Below are 18800 nucleotides of genomic sequence, written 5' to 3'. Positions count from 1 at the left end.
GTGTGTGCGCACTGAAGTTCTCAAGCAATCCTTCCACAAAAATCTTCCTTACAATGTCTCATCACAGCATAGGATTCCCAGAAGAACGTCATTGCATTACTTCAGAGTTATAAGGAACTTCAAAATACATGAGGTCCAGCCCATACCTGATAAAACATATCCCTTGTACAACAACATACCAAACAAGTGATCAGCCAGCCTTTACTTGAAGGCCTCCAAAAGGAGAATCCACTACTTCCTGTGGCAGCCCATTCTACTTTTGGATTGTTAAGAAGTTTATCCTCATACTGAGCCTAAATATGTACTGGTACAACACTTATCTAATAATTTACTATGAAAATAGAGGCTATTGACCATGAGTTCTTACGATAAAGAAATGGATCTTCTCAGCAAAGCTCTAGCAAATTACCCCAACGATCACTCTCTCTGTTTTTCAATTTCTTCCTTTTCCACTGGCTCCTTCCCTGCTGTCCAAAAACCGGCTCAGGACACCATAATCCTCAAAAAGCCGTCACACTACTATACCATCCCCTCACACTTCTATCCTGTATTTCTCTTCCCTTTCAAGGTTCTGTCCTGGGCCCTTTTCTCCTCTCTATATTCTTTCTTGGTGAATTCAACAATTGCAATGGGTTTAACTATCTCTAAACAGAAGACTATAAGATCCATGTACTCAACATTCGTCTCTCTCCTGAGTTCCAGATCCACATCACAAACTGTCTATTTGAAATTTTGAATTCATGTCTTATAGGCATCACATCCAAAACAGAACTCATTCTTATTTCTTCCCCCAACCACCACCCTCATCCTCTCTCTCTTTTGAACTTTCCTGTTTTTGTCAAGGGTTCTAATCTCCTTCTAGGCTCCCAGGTCTACAATCTCAACATTATCCTCAATTCCTCATTATTACAACACACATATCAAATCAGATGCCAAGTATTGTCAATTCTATCTTTATAACACTTCTTACAACATGTCTAAGCCCTTTTCTCCACTAACACAGCCATCACTCTAATCGAGGCCTTTATCATCTTTTGCCTGAAAACTATTAAGCCCTCCTAATTGGTCTTCCTGTCTCGAGTCTCTCCCCTCTCCAATGTGTCCTTCACATAACTGCCAAAGCGATTTTATAAAAACACAGGTCTACCCATATCACTTTCCTGCTCAATAAACTCTAGAATTTCCCTATTACCTCTAAGATGAAATACAAACTACTGTTTGGTATTTAAAGCCTTTCAAAACTTGGTTCCAACTAACCTTCCCATCATGTTCTCACATTCAACAATTCATCCAAACTGGTCTTGTTCTCCAAACATAACACTGCATCTCCCATCTCCAGGCTTTTGCATAGGTTGTTCCCCATTCCTGGAATGCACTATTCTTCTTCATCCTGTGGTTTAGAAAACTTGGAATTCTAAGCTCAGTTCAAATGCCACTTTCTACATGAGATTTTTCCCAAATCCACCCAAGTAGCAGGTCTTCCCCTCACCCCAAACTACCTTCTGTTTGTCTTGTATATACTCTCCCCTCCAATAAAAAAAGAAATTCAATTACAGGAGGAACTATTTCACATTTGTCTTTGTATCCCCAGTGCCTAAGCACACAGCAGGCACTTAATAAATGTCTTATTTTAATTCTGCTCTTTGGAGTCAACTAAAATAAAACTAATCTTTCCTCCATGTGACAACCCCTCAAATACTTGAAAGCAGTTATCATTTCCCCCTTAAATTTTCTCTTCTCTAGACAACCATCTAAAATTGGTCTAACCCCTCCTCATAGATGGTTTCCAATCTTCTCATCATGGTGTTCATCCTCCTATGGACATGCTGCTACTTGTCAATACTTCCCCTAAAACATATCAATTAGAACTAAGCATAATTATGCAAGCAAGAGGAATCCCAGATTGCCCAGCATACCCTTGACTGTTTCAACATGTAATTAAGAGAAATGCTCCCTTATGTGTCTATTGCTTACACTCAGTTTCTCAAAACCATAATCTGCTACTGTATAATAACAGTTGCAAGTTCAATAACTGGCAGTCCTCTGAACTATTATATACTGAGGCTCTTCCTGAAGAGGAAGGTGGATGGCTCCTCTTGTCCTACAAGGAATAAGAAAATGGAACCACAGCAACTATCTGATGAGAGACCTCGCAATAGAGTCAAAGGGCAAAGAAAAGAATAGTACTGGTGGTGGATAATTCCCCATTCAAGGCAACTGTCTATCTGGTTAAAAGCAACAAGTAAGAACAAGAGTAAATAAGTCTGTTGTCTTTCAGGGGCATGGATGTAGCTAAGAAATAGCAGAGAACCTCCCAATATTTGTCAAAAACAAAAACTATCTATTTCCAGTGATCCACAAATGACATAATCAAAAGAAACCTAGAAAGTATTGCCAAAGGATACATGATTTAAACATTAAAGGGTGATACCATAAGCAAATTAGGAGAGCAACGAACAGTTTACCTATCATATCTATGGAAAAGGGAAGAATTTTTGATCAAGAGACAAAGCATTGTGCAAAATAGATCATCTTTATTATATTAAATTTAAAAGGTTTTGCACAAACAAAATCAGTGCAACTAACATTAGAAGCAAAGTAGAAAGCTGGGAAACAATTTTTATAATAAGCGTCTCAATAAAGGCCTCATTTCTCAAATACATAAAGAATTGAGTCAAATTTATATGAATACAAGTCATTCCCCAATTAGAAAAATAATCAAAGGATATGAACAGACAATTTTCAGATGAAATCAAATCTATAGTCATATTTTTAAATGCTCTAAATTACTACTGATTAGAGAAATGAAAACTAAAACTACTCTAAGGTATCAACCCTCACCTATCAGATTAGCTAATATGACAGAAAAGGAAAATGATAAATGTTGGAGAGGACATGGGAAAATTGGTACACTAATGCACTGTTGGTAGAGTTATGAACTGATCCAACCATTCTGGAGAGCAATTTGGAATTATGCTCAAAGGGCAATGCAAACCCTTTGATCCAGCAATACCACTATTAGGTATGTATCCCAAAGAAAGCATAAAAAAGGGAAAAGGACCTATGTGTACAAAAACATTTATAGCAACTCTTTTTGTGGTAACAAAGAATTGGAAATTGAGGGGATGTCCATCAACTGGGGAATGGTTGAACAAGTTGTGGTATGTGAACGTAATGGACTCCTACTGTACTATAAGATATGATGAGCAAGAGGATTTCAGAAAAACCTGGAAAGATTTACATTAACTGATGCTGAGTGAAGTGAGCAGAACCAGGAGAACATTATACACAGTAACAACAATATCATATGCTGATCAACTGTGACAGACTAAGCTCTTCAACACAATGATCCAAGACAATTCCAAAAAACTCATTGGAAAATGTACTCCATATCCAGAGAAAGAACTGATGAAGTCTGAATGCAAATCAAATCATACTATTTTCACTTTCTTTTTTTTCTCATGGTTTTGTTTTTCCTTTTGTTCTGTTTCTTCCAGCATAACATGACTAATATGTTAATATTTTACACGATTGCACATATATAACCTATATCAAATTCCTTACCATCTTAGAGGGAGGAAGAGCGGGAGAAAATTTGAAACTCAAAATTTTATTTAAAAAATGAATGTTCAAAATTGTTTTTACATATAATTGGAAAAAACACTATTTGAAAGAAAAATAAAGTATTGCTAAGGATTACAATGTCTTAGACAAGAAAATGAAGACAACAGGGACGTGGATCATATTTTCCCTGACTGCTGCACAGTGGAGAAAAGGGATATAGAACAGAAAAATTGATTTGAGGAAGCAAAGAGCTGAATGAGAATTAGATCATTTTGGCTTCTGGATCATGGCTTGAAATACAAGGATCTTTAGCCAAGAATGGAGTGTATCTGACAAAATTAAGTAAACAAGTATTTTTAAACACCTATTTGTGCCCAGTCACTGCAATAAGCACTGGTGTTACAGGGGGGGCAAGGCAAAAAATTACCTTGCCCTCAAAAAGCATACAAAGGGGGGCAGCTAGGTGGCACAGTAAGTAAAGCACTGGCTTTGGATTCAGGAAGACCTGAGTTCAAATCCAGCCTCAGACACTTAACACTTACTAGCTGTGTGACCCTGGGTAAGTCAGTTAACCCTCATTGCCCTGCAAAAAAAAAGAAAAAAGCTTACAAAATATGTACAGGATAAAATGGAGATAATCTCAATGGGAAAGTACTAGATGTAGAAAGGTTTCTTGCAGAAGATGGGACTTTACCTGAAATTTAAAGGAACAAAAATTGGTGAGAAAGCATTTTCCTAGTAACATGCAAATCTAATTAAAAGAACTTTAAAAGACTGTAAAAATGGGGGCAGCTAGGTGGCGCAGTAGATAAAGCACCAGCCCTGGATTCAGGAAGACCTGAGTTCAAATTTGACCTCAGACATTTGACACTGTGTAACCCTGGACAAATCACTTAACCCTTATCGCCCTGCCAAAAAAAAAAAAAAGACCATAAAAATGTTGAAAGTAAAGGCAAGGGGGCAGCTAGGTGGCACAGTGGATAGAGCACCGGCCCTGGAATCAGGAGTACCTGAGTTCAAATCCGGCCTCAGACACTTAACACAAACTTACTAGCTGTGTGACCCTGGGCAAGTCACTTAACCCCAATTGCCTCACTAAAAAAAAAAAACCAAACAAACAAAAAAAGAAAGTAAAGGCAAAATGGAATGCAAAGGGGGAAAAGGGAACTATCTGAAGGGAATGACAAACCATAATATTTTATATATATATATATATATATATATATATATATATATATATATATGTCTATGTCTATGTCTATGTCTATGTCTATGTCTATGTCTATGTCTATGTCTATGTCTATGTATGTATACGGCATGACCAGCAAGATTGCTAACAAAACTCTCAAACCCAAAAATCTCAGAAAAAAACATCATGGACCAGATACAGAGTAACAAAAACCATTCTTATTCCTTTTTTTTTTTTTTACAGGAACTAATTGATCCGGGAACCGCTATAGATATAGGTTACCCAGATTTTGACAAAGAATTTGATGAAGTATCTCATATTATTCTCATAGAAAAGATGGAAAGATCTGGACTAGATGATAATACAATTAGATGGATTCGGAACTAGTTGAAATGCTAGTCTCAAAGAGATCAATGTCAACTTGGCAAGAGGTCTCTAGTGCCAATGCCCTAGAATTCTGTTTAACATTTTCACCAATGACTTAGATCTTGGCATGTTTATCAAAAACTGCAGATAAGAGATAGTTAACACATTGGATGACAGAAGCACACACCTAAAGATCTTGATATGCTGAAGAGTTAGCTAAATATTAAATAAAATTAAATTGAGTTTTACAAGAAAGTCTTAAAGCATAATTTTTAAAAATCAACCTCAGAAGTACAGGAGGAAAGAGACATAGTTAAAAAGTAGTTTGTTAGCAAAAGTAGATGTTAGGCTACATGAGTCAACAGCGTTAAGTGGCAAACAGGCTTTCTTAAGTTTCATTAAGGCCCTGTTAATAAGAAGAGCCCTGTCCTTGTGATCAGACTTTATCTGGAATATCGTGTGTTCAGTTGAGGGAAAACACTGCTAAACTGCAGTTTCCAGATGAGAATGACCAGAATGGTCACACAGGGTATCTTGACTTCATGTCATATAAGGATCAGTTAAAGGATGGGTTCTTAACCTGAAATCTATAGAGTTCCGGAACTCAGATGGCAAAAAATTTCATCTTTATTTTCGCTACCATCTAACTGAAATTTAGCATTTCCTTCAATTATGAAAGTAGGCAATAAACCATTAATTTATTGTTGCTGCTGATGATAATGAGAAGGGACCCAAAGGCTTCACCAGACCTCCATGGGTGTTCATGACACAAAGGTTAAGAACTCTTGGGGGGCAACTATGTGGCTCAGCAGATAGAGCACCAGCCCTGGAGTCAGGAGTAAATGAGTTCAAATCCAGCCTCAGACACTTGACATTTATTAGCTGTGTGACCCTGGGCAAGTCACTTAACTAACCCCAATTGCCTCACCAAAAAAAAAACAAAAACAAAACTCTTGGGATGAGAGCTGGAGAAATCTAGAGAAGAAAAGACCTGGGAGGGAGAGGATGACTGCTCTCTTCAAATAACTGTCAAGAGGCAGAGGAATTACAATTATGTGTTTGACACCAGCATAACCAAAAGTAATGAGTTGAAGATGCTGAAAGACATATTCAGACTTAATGTCAGGAAAAACTTCCAAACAACTAGTAGTTATTCAAAATTCAGAAGTAATGGATTCTTCCTCATTAGAAATCTTTGATGACTACTTGGTCAAGCATATTAGTAGGGAGGGATTCCTTTTGGTTGCTGAGGTCCATTCTAACTCTGAAAATATGTTGTCTGTAATTCTGTGAATGCCTACCATTTTGATTATTACAGGTGCAGTTCAGTGGAACACATTCATCACTACTAACTTTAGTGGCCTCTAGAATGAAATATAAAAACTCTTCTGTTTAACATTTAAAGCCCATCACAACCTTTCCCAAACCTGTCTTTCCAGCCTCATTGTACATTATTCACCTTCAGACATTCCTCAAGCCATCTAAATTAGCTTTCCCTCTATTCTTCAACACACTGTGGGGACCAATTTTTAATTGGGGAGTATTAGCTAAGCGGCTGGTCGCAATATTGGGTCAAGGAAGGAGACAGCCTCCCTCAAAACAGAGCGGGATTTATTTAACAAAAACGAACTAAAAAAAAACACAAACAGGATCAGTAGGATCAAGGGAAGGGAAATAAAATGGGGAAAGAGAAATTATACAACCTGAACACCACCACCACCCAGGAATCAGCTGAGAACACACAGCAGCATCCTGTTGCCTTCCAGCTTCAAGCGAGAATGGCAAATCTCCTTCCTCTTTCCCAGAAGACCCCAGGCTGACCACACACACAGACCCCAGCCAATTGGCTAGACACTCTGACAGTCACATGACTACCCTCACTGGGCTTCCAATCATTATAATTTTGCCAGGCCCATGTAGGCTTCCGTGAGTGGTTATGACGTGAGGTGCCAGTGCCACAACAACAGCTACAACCAGTGGGTGGAGCACCGTGCCATTTGCAGAACCCCAGAGGCCAATGCATGCACCGAGGTTTTTTTTTTTAATTCTAGACAAAAGATGGGGTCATAAAAACCTCAAATAACAATTAATTCTTTACATTACCATATTTGATATCCCATCTATATGCTTTTTATCCCCCATGCCTAGAAGAAAAGGGAGCTAGCTGGGTGGTACAGTGGGTACAGTGCTAGATTTGCACTTTGGAAGACCAGAGTTTAAATCCTGCCTCATGTCATAGCTCTGTGATCCTAACCAAGTCCCCTAATATCTCTGTGAATGTGTAAAATGAGTACGATAATAGCACCTACCTTACAGGGTTGTTGCAAGGATCAAAAGAAAAACAAATGTAAAGTGCTTTGCAACCTTAAAATGCCATATAAATGCTAGCTATGATTATTATAAAATGCTTTTCCTTCAAAGTTCAACTGAAGCACCACCTTTTACATGAAGACTTTTCTCAAGTCCTCAAGTGCTAATGCCCTCCCCTTCAAACTACCATGGATTTAACAACTTTGTATTTGTTCTATTTATATGTATTTTTGATAAATGAATATGTGTATATTCTTATTGTCTCCAATTAGAATGTAAACCTGTGCAGTGGGAGCTATTCTGTTAATTTTATTTCCATATCCCCAATACCTCATAGGCACTTTAGACTGATTGTGAAGACAATAAAAATAGACAACAAGTTGGGTCTCCTCCTATAAGATGAGGAGAGCAAGGTGGATTTCTTTGAGAAAATAGTAAATGAAAAAAAAAATTTAAAAAGAGAAAATAGGAAATGTCTTAATAACCCCAAGCTTCTCTCTGAAATAAAGGCCCATATTTTCAATACCAATATTATTCTTATAATTTTATATGGTGGAAAATCTGGAATACTATGACTATGGTCTCTGAAGAACTGAAGTTGAAGATTGCACTGAGAGCAAAAGAGGTTCCCTGGTAATCAAGAGCAAGCTGTGATACATTACCAGTAAAAAATTATAAAGGGTAAGTGGTATAAAGAAAAGAAAAATGAGTAAAAAAGAAAATGGCTGATTACATGGCAAGAGTAAGAACAACTGAGAGACAGCCCTTGTGCTCCACTAGCATCTTCATAATATTAACAGAAAGTAAGGAAGGTATACAACTTAATGTAGAAACTCCCACGAACTCATGGGAGGACAGGGGGCAAGAAGTGCGTAAAAAGGACAAGTATAGATAAGTTGTTATCTGCTTCACTGAAAGAAATACCCAAATTGATGAGATCACAGGTCCATTTGAGTCTTTCGGTTTACAGATGAAGTTTTATTTCCATAACAACATAATTTCAGTGAGAACATGTGTTTTATGCTTCTTTTCTATCTTCTACAGTATCTATAAGGTTCTCAAAATTTCTTGATTGATGACAAACTATGGCTTTATCACATAAAATCAGCAATATGGTCTCCTAAATCAATGAATGAAGCTACTAAAGACTTGACCACTCCTAGAGAAGAGAAATTAGATGCTTCCATTAAAAAACTGCAACCAGATTGGCCAGGAAGGGAGCTTGGAGAGAAAGAAGCTGTTTGAAGAGGAGGGAGTGAAAGGAAGCCTTTCCTAAAAGGCAGAGACTTACAGACACCTCATTAAAGGAAGGCAGTGAGGTAAAAACCAGCTTGGTCAAGTCTTGCAATAGTTACATGATTTCTTCTAGGCTCAGAAAAATCATCCAGACTGACTCCTTGGAGCAACCAGACTCAGAATAGAAATTCCTGTGACATCAGAGAAAAGAGGAACTTTTATGAGAATGACTCCTTTTGAGTAGTAAAGAGTCTCAGAGTTGGAAGAAGTCATCTAAGCCAACTCATTTCTGGACTCTTGCCCAGAATTCCTTCTACAGCATTTCTAACAAGTAAACATCTACAATCAGCCATCTGGACCTTGAGACTCAAGGTAGACTACCTAGCTCCTACATCTGCATATCCACTACAACAAACCCTGAAGTTCTCATCATGCTGAAATCCAATAAGAAACTACAAGTCAGTGACTTTTCCACATGAGAAATGCAGTCATCCAGGCAATAAAAAAGGCAGGGCCTGGCAACAAAACCAAGATCTATTATATTTCCCAGTCCAACCAAGAGGTAAAAGTAGACTGTAACCTGCAAAAGCAAGCATCAGGAGCACTTTTTCCACTGCAAAAGCCCTAGGGTGTAGAGCTTGGAAATAGTACAGTGCTGAGGTAGCAGGTACCCCCAGCCTCATAGCAGGACAACCCAGGTCCAGGTTCTCTGAGGTTTCTGACACTGTCCTGGGACACCAGAAAGAGCCCTGAAGAATCTAGCTCTCAACCTCAGATATCGAAAGAGGCCTAATCCCAGGATGTGGAGGTTACTGCAAGAACTAATGGGATTAGAGGCAGCTAGGTGGCACAGTGGATACAGCACAGGCCCTGGATTCAGGAGGACTCAAGTTCAAATGCAACCTCAGACACTTGACACTACTAGCTGTGTGACCCTGGGCAAGTCACTTAACTCCAACTGCCTCACCAAAAAAAAAATTAAAAAAAAAAAAAAAAAGAACCAATGGGATTGACCCTGCATGATCAGCCAACCAACCCAGAAGCTCATTAGGAATATGCTAGCTAGCACAAAACCCCAATTCGGGAATCAAAGCTGGTGAAATGAATTAATAAAGATGAAAACATATGAAAACATCAACCAATATCAAATCTAGAGATCCTCCAGGAGAAGGAGCAAGCAACTCCTTAACACAGGTCACCCTATCCCCCCTCCAAAAAAAGATTTTCCACAAGGACTATATGAATTCCTAGAGAAATGAAGAGATAAAAAATACAAGACCTAGAGGAAAGAACTGGAAGTAGAATAAATAGCTTAGAAGAGAAAGTAGTAAACCTTACCCAAGAAGTGGAGTCCTTAAAAACAAGAATAGACCAAACAGAAATCAATGACTCCATTAAACAGCAACAACTATTAGAAAAAAATGAAAAGACTGAAAAAATAAGAGGACATGTCAGCTTTCACAAGGAAAAAATGCTTCAGCACTCATCACACTTGCTAAAACCTGTATGAGTCAAGACACCACCCCACATCATGTCATCTCACAGTAGCTCATGCTGAGTGCAGAACCCCACATACTTCACCATGTACTTTATTGTACGTTTTTTTTTCTTTTTCATTTTTCCAGAATGGTGAACATGCATGACCAGAACACGAAATCCCAGTAATATAATCATCTCCTCCTTTCCCCTTGGGCTTTGGATTTGCTCCTGAACAGACCCTCTTCACTTCAGATGTTCATTGAGTCACTATGGGAAAGTAGAGTTTACTTGTGCTGTTGGAGACAAGGACTTCTCTCTGAGTTATCAAATGCCATGGTTAAAAACTCTCTCACATCCATCCCTGGAGCACACTGGTATGGCCCTTCTGTTGCCTGACGAGTGTGGGATTTCTGGGATTTGTGTGTCTTTTAGTGTGTAAGCAGTTACAAAATGTTGAATTGAAAAGTGGAGGCCTATTGGGCTCATGGAGATTTGATCCCAGAGGAAACAGGGCCAGCAGAGCCCACATGAGAACCAGACTGGTGAGCTGGCATCAGGAGCAGAGGGGGAAAGGTCCCTCATATTGTCCCCACAGGCCTGATTCCCCACCAGTGGAAGTTAGGGGGGAAGAGGTGGGGAAGGGTCACAAACCAAGTGCTCTAGCCATGGTGGAGGTTCTACTTTCCCTGAGAACAAACCAGAGCCAACAGACTCAGCCCAGGCTGCTGTCAGCTACCCAGGGAACTTTCTAAAACCCTCCTCCTCCTCCTCCTCTTCTCAGTTGCCACCAACCCACCACCCATCCACCACTTCAGACTTTGAGAAGAAGGCTTCTTTGCTTCTCTTCTGAGCTCTGCCTCAGCCCTCCCAAGAAATGGAGCAGCAGGCTGGGTGTGTTGGGAGAATACTTCATGCCTTTCTCCTGGCAAAACATAGTCAGGTGCTGGGAGGTCATTATTTCAGACAGCACAGCAGCAGCCTCTCCTCTATATACAATGCCACCCCATGTCCCTGAAGAAAATGGATGTCCATATTGGAGGAGGCTGCATATCCCATGATGAGTGGTCATCATGGGGGGGGGGGGTCTGTAGGGGGCTAGGGAAATGAAACAATAATTTTTTAAAGTAGAATTGTTATTTTTAAATAAAAAATAAAAAAGCAAAAACCCATCAATTTATAAATTGAGAAATAAAATGTGAAATTTCTGCAGTTCAGATATGGATTTCAATTTATATTACTCTTTATAGGAAAAATTCATTCATCATTTGACACTTGTGCCTTCTGGAACCAATTAACAGGTAAGAGGTACCACTGTATCTGGTAACAAAAACAAGTGACTTAGAAAACTGATCAAGAAGGGATAATATAAAAATTATTGGGTACCCTGAAAAGAATGATACAGTAAAAAGCTTGGATACTATATGTCAAGAAATCATAACTTGGCACATACTGATTTAACTACAATTTTTTTTCTGATACAAGTCATTCATGATACAGTATCACCTCATCTATTATCTCAGCTTTCCTTTCATCTCACCAATCCAGAATAGGGTCAAGAATATGGAATTAATTAGAGAATGTCTCTAAACAATCAAAATATTTCATAAATTCCATACATTCTTATTCTCACATTAAAGCCCTGCTCAGGCCTTCGATCAAAACTTATTTACTCTTACTTAAAACATTATTTGAATAAAGGCTTGAAGAACAGAGTTATATGATTTCCAAGCCAAAAACAAATTAGAAAAGGGAGTGGAGTTCTACAATCAGCAATAGTTGAAGCACCAGAAGTAAAAACCTATAAGCAAGAGAAGGGACAGCAAAACTATTCAAAAACAAAACAAAGAGAACAGTCTGAGGAATTAAGAGTCAACTAACTGGGGGCAGCTAGGTGGTTCAGTGGATAAAGCACAGGCCCTGGATTCAGGAGGACCTGAGTTCAAACCCAGCCTCAGACACTTGACAATAGCTGTGTGACCCTGGGCAAGTCACTTAACCCTCATTGCCCTGCCAAAAAAAAAAAAAAAAAGTCAACAACTGCCCTACAAACCTTAATATGTCCTAAGGCCACCACCATATTACAACACAGTAATTAAATGCTCATAATTAAGACCCTAAGTCATCTTTAAAAATTAAAGTACATTCTGTGGATTGTTTAAGAAATCAGAGGGCTATAGAACACATTTCTGAAAAATTTCCGTTCAAAAAAAATGTTGTCTAACCTACATATTCAGCTGATATTAAAAATTACTTATATTTCTAAAGCAAAACAAACCAAAAATTGACATGAAAATAAAGAAAAATTCTAATCAGGCATGCAAAGAAATTAATTGCTATACTTAAAACATCTACCAAAAAAGGAGGTAGGAGGACAGGATGCTAAATCAGCACTGCCCTATATTCTCATTATCTCCAGAATTTACTCTTTTGGATCAATATCTTTATCAAGTACAAAGGATAATTTGTTGGTGTTTTGTACCTTTCAAAACCAAAAAGCAACTATCATTTAACACTTAACCAGCTTAACCAGTGTTACCATTCAAACTGAAGACTCAGTTTATTCTTTAAAGTTTTCTCTTATTTTATACTCTGTATCACAGCAATAAAAAAGAGGCAACATTCTCTTACCTCTTAAAAAAACGTCTTAGGTACTTTAATGAGTTTTAGATGTTCTTACTATTTATAAAACTTTTTTTTTCTCATCAAATACTTACACAATTTAAAGGAAAGAGTAATCTAGTCCAGCATCCCAAGCACTGATGCCTATAGCCCCTAACAAACTTGAAATTATTAAAAACACATTAGAACAAGAACTTTTTCTCTCTAGTAAGGAAGTTCAATTCCAAACAGGAAATTTCTTCTCAAAAGGTTCAAAATTTAAATCACATCAAACCCCAACAGAGCCCTCAAGAGGATATCTGATAATTATCTGCCAAAAACTGGCTAAAATCTGTTTCAAAAAACAGAGGTAAAACACTTAAGTCTTCAAGTCCTACAAAGCATCACTTCCACAGAGAAGCACAATTCTGACTAATTAAGGGACATTTTACCAGTCAATATACAATTTTCCAAAAACATCTTCTAAAACTTGAGTTCATAAACTGGGGTCCGTGACTTGCCTTATTTTGTTTGATAACTATTTCAATATAATTTCAATAACTTCCTTTGTAATTCTATGTACTTTGTGTATTTTAAAACATTTTGTGAAATGGTCCATAGGCTTCACCAAACTGCCATGACCCACACGAAAAATGTTAAGAATCCCTGTTATAAGGGATAGTTAAATCTGTTAGTGAAATTATCTCAAAAGAGAGACCAAGGAATGATCTCTTTTGAGTTTTTTCAATCGCCCTCCCCTATACTACGTGGACCGGGAAGAGAGGAGGGAAAGGGGTGGAGAATAGTGTAGGTGCAGGGCGGGGGAAGGAAGAAAAGGAAAAGTAAAATCCCTAAAGGGTTCGAGGTTTATTTCATTTGGGTGATGGGAGGAGAGAAGCGTGGTGAGCCACGCTCATCCATTCCAAAACCCCTCTAGATATGCCACGGGGAAAAAAATTAGATTCCCAGAAGGGTAAACTGGGGAGATGGGGGGGGGCGGGGGGGGGGAGGCGGGAGAGGGAGAAAAAAAAATTAAAGGCAACGAGGCCAAATCTCTAGCACCAAAAATTCCTATTTGAGGAGCACTATTTGTGGGGAACAGAAAGATCGAGGAGACTGAATGAAACCAGTAAAAGTGAGAGAAGCCAAGGAGTCACTTAAATGCTTCTCCTTCCAAGACAGCATAAGGAGTAGTCAGTGGGGGAGGGTTCCTTCTCCCAAATCAGTGCCGAGGCCGGGGTGCCCGATTTCCTTACTCCTACAATTGTGTCTGATTAGGAAGGGGGGTTGGGGTGTCAAAACGGTGGTGGTGGGGGTACTGTAACTCCCTTTCTTTCCTCTCAAGCTCCCCCAATCCCTAGCTCTGATCCCGTACGGGGGGGGGGGGGGAGGTAGGTAGGGGGGAGGTCGGCTAGGGCAAAGAAGCGTGTCCGTCCCCGCCCCCCAGCGTCGTCCCCAAGGAGGGGGGAAGGGCACGAGGCTCGGGGGCGAAGGGCAGGGGATGGTCTCTTACCCATGCTGGGAGCTCCGGCGCGGAGAAGCCCGATAGTGGCGGCTCCTCCTCTTCTTCGGGTAGTAGCTTCGTGCGGCAGGAGCCGGGCTTCAGCCCCTGCTGGGGGTCGGTGCGCGGGGGCTCAGGCAGGGCGAGGCGGCGAGTCCATCCGCCCGCGCCTCCCTCCAGCCGGTCCAGTCAGTTAAAGAATCTGAGGAGGAAGAGGCGGCGGCGGCGGTGGAGGAGGAGGTGGAGGTGGTGGTGGTGGTGGTGGTGGTGGTGGTGGTGGTGGTGGTGGTGGCGGCGGCGGTGGCTGTATTGGTGGTGTGATGAGGTGGTGGTGGTGTGCTGTTGCTGGTGGTGTGGTGGTGGATCCTGCTACTCCACACCCTGAGCCGGGGCAGCGGCGGCGGCGACCAAACGCCCTGCCGTCCCTCCCCCCACCCAGCCAGCTCCTTTCCCCCTCCCGGCCCCCTCTGGCGGGTAGGTGGGAAGCTAGCCGGTCCCAAGCCCGAGGCTGCCGCCGCCGCCGCCGCCGGCGTCAGCCAACCCCTCCCCTCTCCAACTGCGGTGGAGAGGAGCGCGCGCTCGAGCTCCGCTGACTTGAGAGCCGGGACGCCGCCGGGAGAAGGGGGTCGGGGACTTGTGGAAGGTGGGGGAAGTCTCGCGAGAACTCTTTTTTCCCTCCCCCCCCTCTCCCGAAACCCCTACCCCCGCCCCACCTCCCTAGTTGTTACTACCGCCCGCTCGGCTGTTGCCAGGTGAGGTGACGTCACATCCCTGAGGCTCCGGAGCTGCGTCTGAGAGGTGGAGGGGAGGGTCCGCGCGCGGCGTGGAGGGAGGTTAGCCATTGGAGGGGCGAGGGCGACGTGACAATCGATGACGTCTGGGCTGAAAGCCCCCTCCCCAAGCCCGGCTCGGCTGTGGAAGTCTCCGGGAAGGGGGAAAGGGGTGGGGGGTGATGACGACTGCCGGGATTGTTTCTCCCACCCCGCCCCTTGCTGTATGACCGGGCCCGGGGGAGTTGCTGCTGGCAGGAAAACTGAGCCTTCCTTGCCCCAGTTGCGATATTGCCTTCCTTGGGGAGGATGCTAGGTGACCTACAAAGGAAGCAAGAAGAGAAGATTGGGGTGCAAGACAGACTGGACTGGCCCCCCTGAGAACTCTCGGAGTCCCCTTTCCTGCCCGGGGGAGCCTCCGTTAGACCCAGGGATGGCTGGTATTTTGTTCTGGGACACGCACTCCGATGGGCGCACTGTGGGCACCAAGCTGGTTAGGTTAAACGGCCAGGCTTTCGCGGCGATTAAAATAAGTTACTGGAACCTCTCGTGCCATTCAACCCACACTCCTCTCTTCCAACTAATAGTGTAAAGAAGAGCTAGCATGATAAGAGTGCTGCATTTGGTGTCAAAAGACCTGTTTCAAACCCTTTCCCTGTGCCAAATATTCGATTCAATTCAATAAACTTTTATTAAGTGCCTACTATGTGCTGGGCACAGCACTACATATTTGTGTGTGTGTGTGTGTGTGTGTGTGTGTGTGTGTGTGTGTGTGTGTGTGTATAATACGGATGCTTGGACTGTGCGTTGTGAACACTTGTTATATGCATAATATAACGTCTTAGAGAAGTCACTAACCTCTCTGGCCCTCAGTTTCCTTATCTGCAAAATGAGGGAATTGGTTTTGAATGATATCTCTGTCAATCTGTAAAATGAGGGAGTTAGATTAGAGACCTCCATTATTGACTTCCAGCTCTTAAATCTATGATCCTATGACTGTTTCCCTCTGATATATACCTCTCATTTACACTTAAAGTATTTTGTATAGTTTTCGTGTTGTCTCCATTAGAAGATGAGCTTCTTGAAGATGGGGTTGTGGTATTTGATTTTTTTTTTTTTTGCACAGTGCCTGGCCCATCATAAGCTTTTAATAAATGCTTGTTGATTGATGGTAATTTCTTTAAAGTTGTGCTAGAATAAGATACTTAGGTTAATACAATGATCTTAAGAATAAAAATAGCCCAAGACCTAAATTTAAAATAAGATTCAGTCATCTTGTTTTCTCTCTCAAGATGGAAACATGATTGTAGTGATTAATAAACAACCATTTTAATAACTGCCTTAGGTACAAAGTATAACAAAGACAAGAGGAAAACAGTTCTTCCATCAATGAGCTTACATTCTATCAGGGCAAACATGTGCATATGTAAGGATATATATGTATATATGTGTATTTATGTTAATATATATGAACAATAAATACAAGATAGTTTTTTGAAGCACTAAGCTCTGGGTAATCAGGTAAGGTTTTATACATAAGGTGGTGCTTGAGTTGAATTTGAAGGAAACAAGGGATTCCAAGAGGCAGACATAAAGAGGGAGTTTATTCCAGGCATCTTGGACAGCACTGCAGAAAAGAGGAAAATGGGAGATAGTGTCTAGTTTAAGAAACAGTAAGAATCCCCCCCCAAAAAAAAAATGCCAAAAAAGAATGCCAATTTGTCTGGCTATAGTATTTGTAAAAGAGAATAATGTATAATAAGTCTTGAAAGATAAGTTGAGTCTAGGTTGTGATGGATTTTATTTAAATGACAGGGAGGCATTGTGTGATCAGCACAATAGCTCTTTGTAGAGGTATGGAAACAGGTCACTTTCAGGTTTCTTTTTTGTCAGCTAATTGTTAATACCAGCTCCATTAACCTTTGATTCTAATTATTTATTTTTTTAGGCATTTAATCCCATTGTTATTTCTGAAAGTTCAGTAATGACATCCTCTTAAAATGAGAATTGCCCAAACCCCTAAATTTATTTTAAGATAAAAATGAATTGAGAAAGGCAAAAATATTTTTTCAACATCCAGATATGTAGACAATCATTTAAGCATTTATTAAATATCAACACTCTACCTGCCAGGCACTGACTGTGCTAGGTGCTCTGATTACAAAGAATGAAACATCCCTATTCTCAAGGAGCTTACATAGAAAGAACTAATTGAAAGAATGAGATAATCGTCCCACTGTTTAATTCATTTATTTGACAAAAATTTATTAAGAATTGTGGAATTAAAACAACCTACTCTTACATTTTAGCTAAATCTATCAGACACATTATATATTAAATGTACAAAGATCTGTTTGGAGATTATGACCAGCAGAGTTTTTCCTGCTAACTCCAAAAAAAAAAAAAAAGGGCCCCCTCTAGTAATTATTGTAAAACAAAAGATGAAATTTCACGGCTATGATAAAACAAAAGTGCATCCGTTTTGTTTTTAGAATTACTTAATATAGAGGTCAGTACCAAAATCTTCCTAGGACTAACTTCTTCTTAGGACTCTTTCAATTTGGTCAATGGTAAAAGGGTCAACTCTCTTCATTTGGTTAACAAAAAAGTCATTTTCACTCTTAGCTAGTCCATTATAGACTCTACTAATCTAACTACTGGGTTTTCCTTCTCTGGATAAGCTTCACCAGACTGCCAGTGGGGTCTATGACACACCACAAACACAAGCACACAGAAGATTAAGGAACCCTAGAGCTAAATGATCTCAGAGGTCCCATTCAGTTTTAAATCTGTATTCTTATTTTTCCCCTGTTTGGTCATTCTTGGGATTCCTCAACCTTGACCCACTGTCCCTGGGATGGGAAAGTTTAACCTTTCCTTTAAACTCCAGTCCAGAACTACCACCACCCTATCTCTTAACCTGCCCATTATACATTCCAGTAAGAAGGAATTGTTTCCTCTTTAGACCCCAAAACTAGCTCACCTGAGTTTTTGAACCTTGTTACCTACCTTACCTTTAAATGAAGATCTCTACATGTTAGCCCTTCTGGAAGGTTCTTGCCCTTTCAGCTCACCCTAGTGTGTTCTGCTGATACCCTGAAGCAAATTCTGCTATCAAGATCTCTAGCCAATTCTTTCCCAAATGGTCTCACTTACTGCTTTCACAAAGGCCAAGAGGACCCATGTGCTTCCCAGTGTAGGCTCTAGTTATGAACTTGTGTTCTTAGGTAGGCCCATGCTTGGAGAACTAATAGAGTTTGAATACTTCCATGTTCTCAGCTAGGAATCTAGTCAGTTTCCTATCTAGAGGAGGAGAGTCACTAACCCAGAGTGGACTCCTCTGTGGGTGGCAGGGAAAGAGGATTCTGAAGATTATAAATTCTTAGTTGTTACAACAACAAAATTGGAAATACATGCAAAAGCAGTATCAATATATTCTTACTTCAATTGCCAATTCACTACCTAATAATCAAGCAGTCAAAATGTATTCTTCTTTAGACTAGAGAGTATTTTTTGCCTTTCTTTGTACCCCCAGTTCTTAGAACATTGCCTGAAACATAGTAAGTTCTAAATAAAGGTTGGTAGACTAGCTGACCACAAGAGTGCTGGGGAGTAATGAGAGATATGGATGAGAAGATAAGTTAGGACCAAGTGGTGGGGGCACTGAATACCAGTGTCAGAAGGGAGATGCATGAGAAAGCTAAGGAAGGAACCTGGGGAGTAATCTGAAATATAGAAGAGTGAAGATAATTATGATGCCACACAGGCCAAAGGAGGAGGAAGTTTT

The 18800-nt window shown here is 40.4% G+C and overlaps 1 protein-coding gene across 4 annotated transcripts in view; it reads right to left on the bottom strand.

The window, feature by feature from the left end:
• Positions 1-14533, bottom strand: part of LOC122756294 (CD2 associated protein) — a 156332-nt gene extending 141799 nt beyond the window's left edge. For 3 of the 4 annotated variants that reach the window (XM_044005503.1, XM_044005506.1, XM_044005505.1), the window contains exon 1: positions 14256-14533. In XM_044005503.1, the coding sequence (XP_043861438.1) occupies positions 14256-14259 (4 nt within the window). In that variant the 5' untranslated portion in view covers positions 14260-14533. The remainder of the gene's footprint in view (positions 1-14255) is intronic. The other variant, XM_044005507.1, reaches the window with a different exon arrangement.
• Positions 14534-18800: the final 4267 nt, after the last annotated feature.

This window comes from Dromiciops gliroides, chromosome 4, assembly GCF_019393635.1.
Source record: "Dromiciops gliroides isolate mDroGli1 chromosome 4, mDroGli1.pri, whole genome shotgun sequence".
Classification (NCBI taxonomy): domain Eukaryota; kingdom Metazoa; phylum Chordata; class Mammalia; order Microbiotheria; family Microbiotheriidae; genus Dromiciops; species Dromiciops gliroides.
The sequence above is the reverse complement of the archived record's forward strand: the minus strand, read 5'-3'. Positions and strand labels throughout refer to the sequence as shown.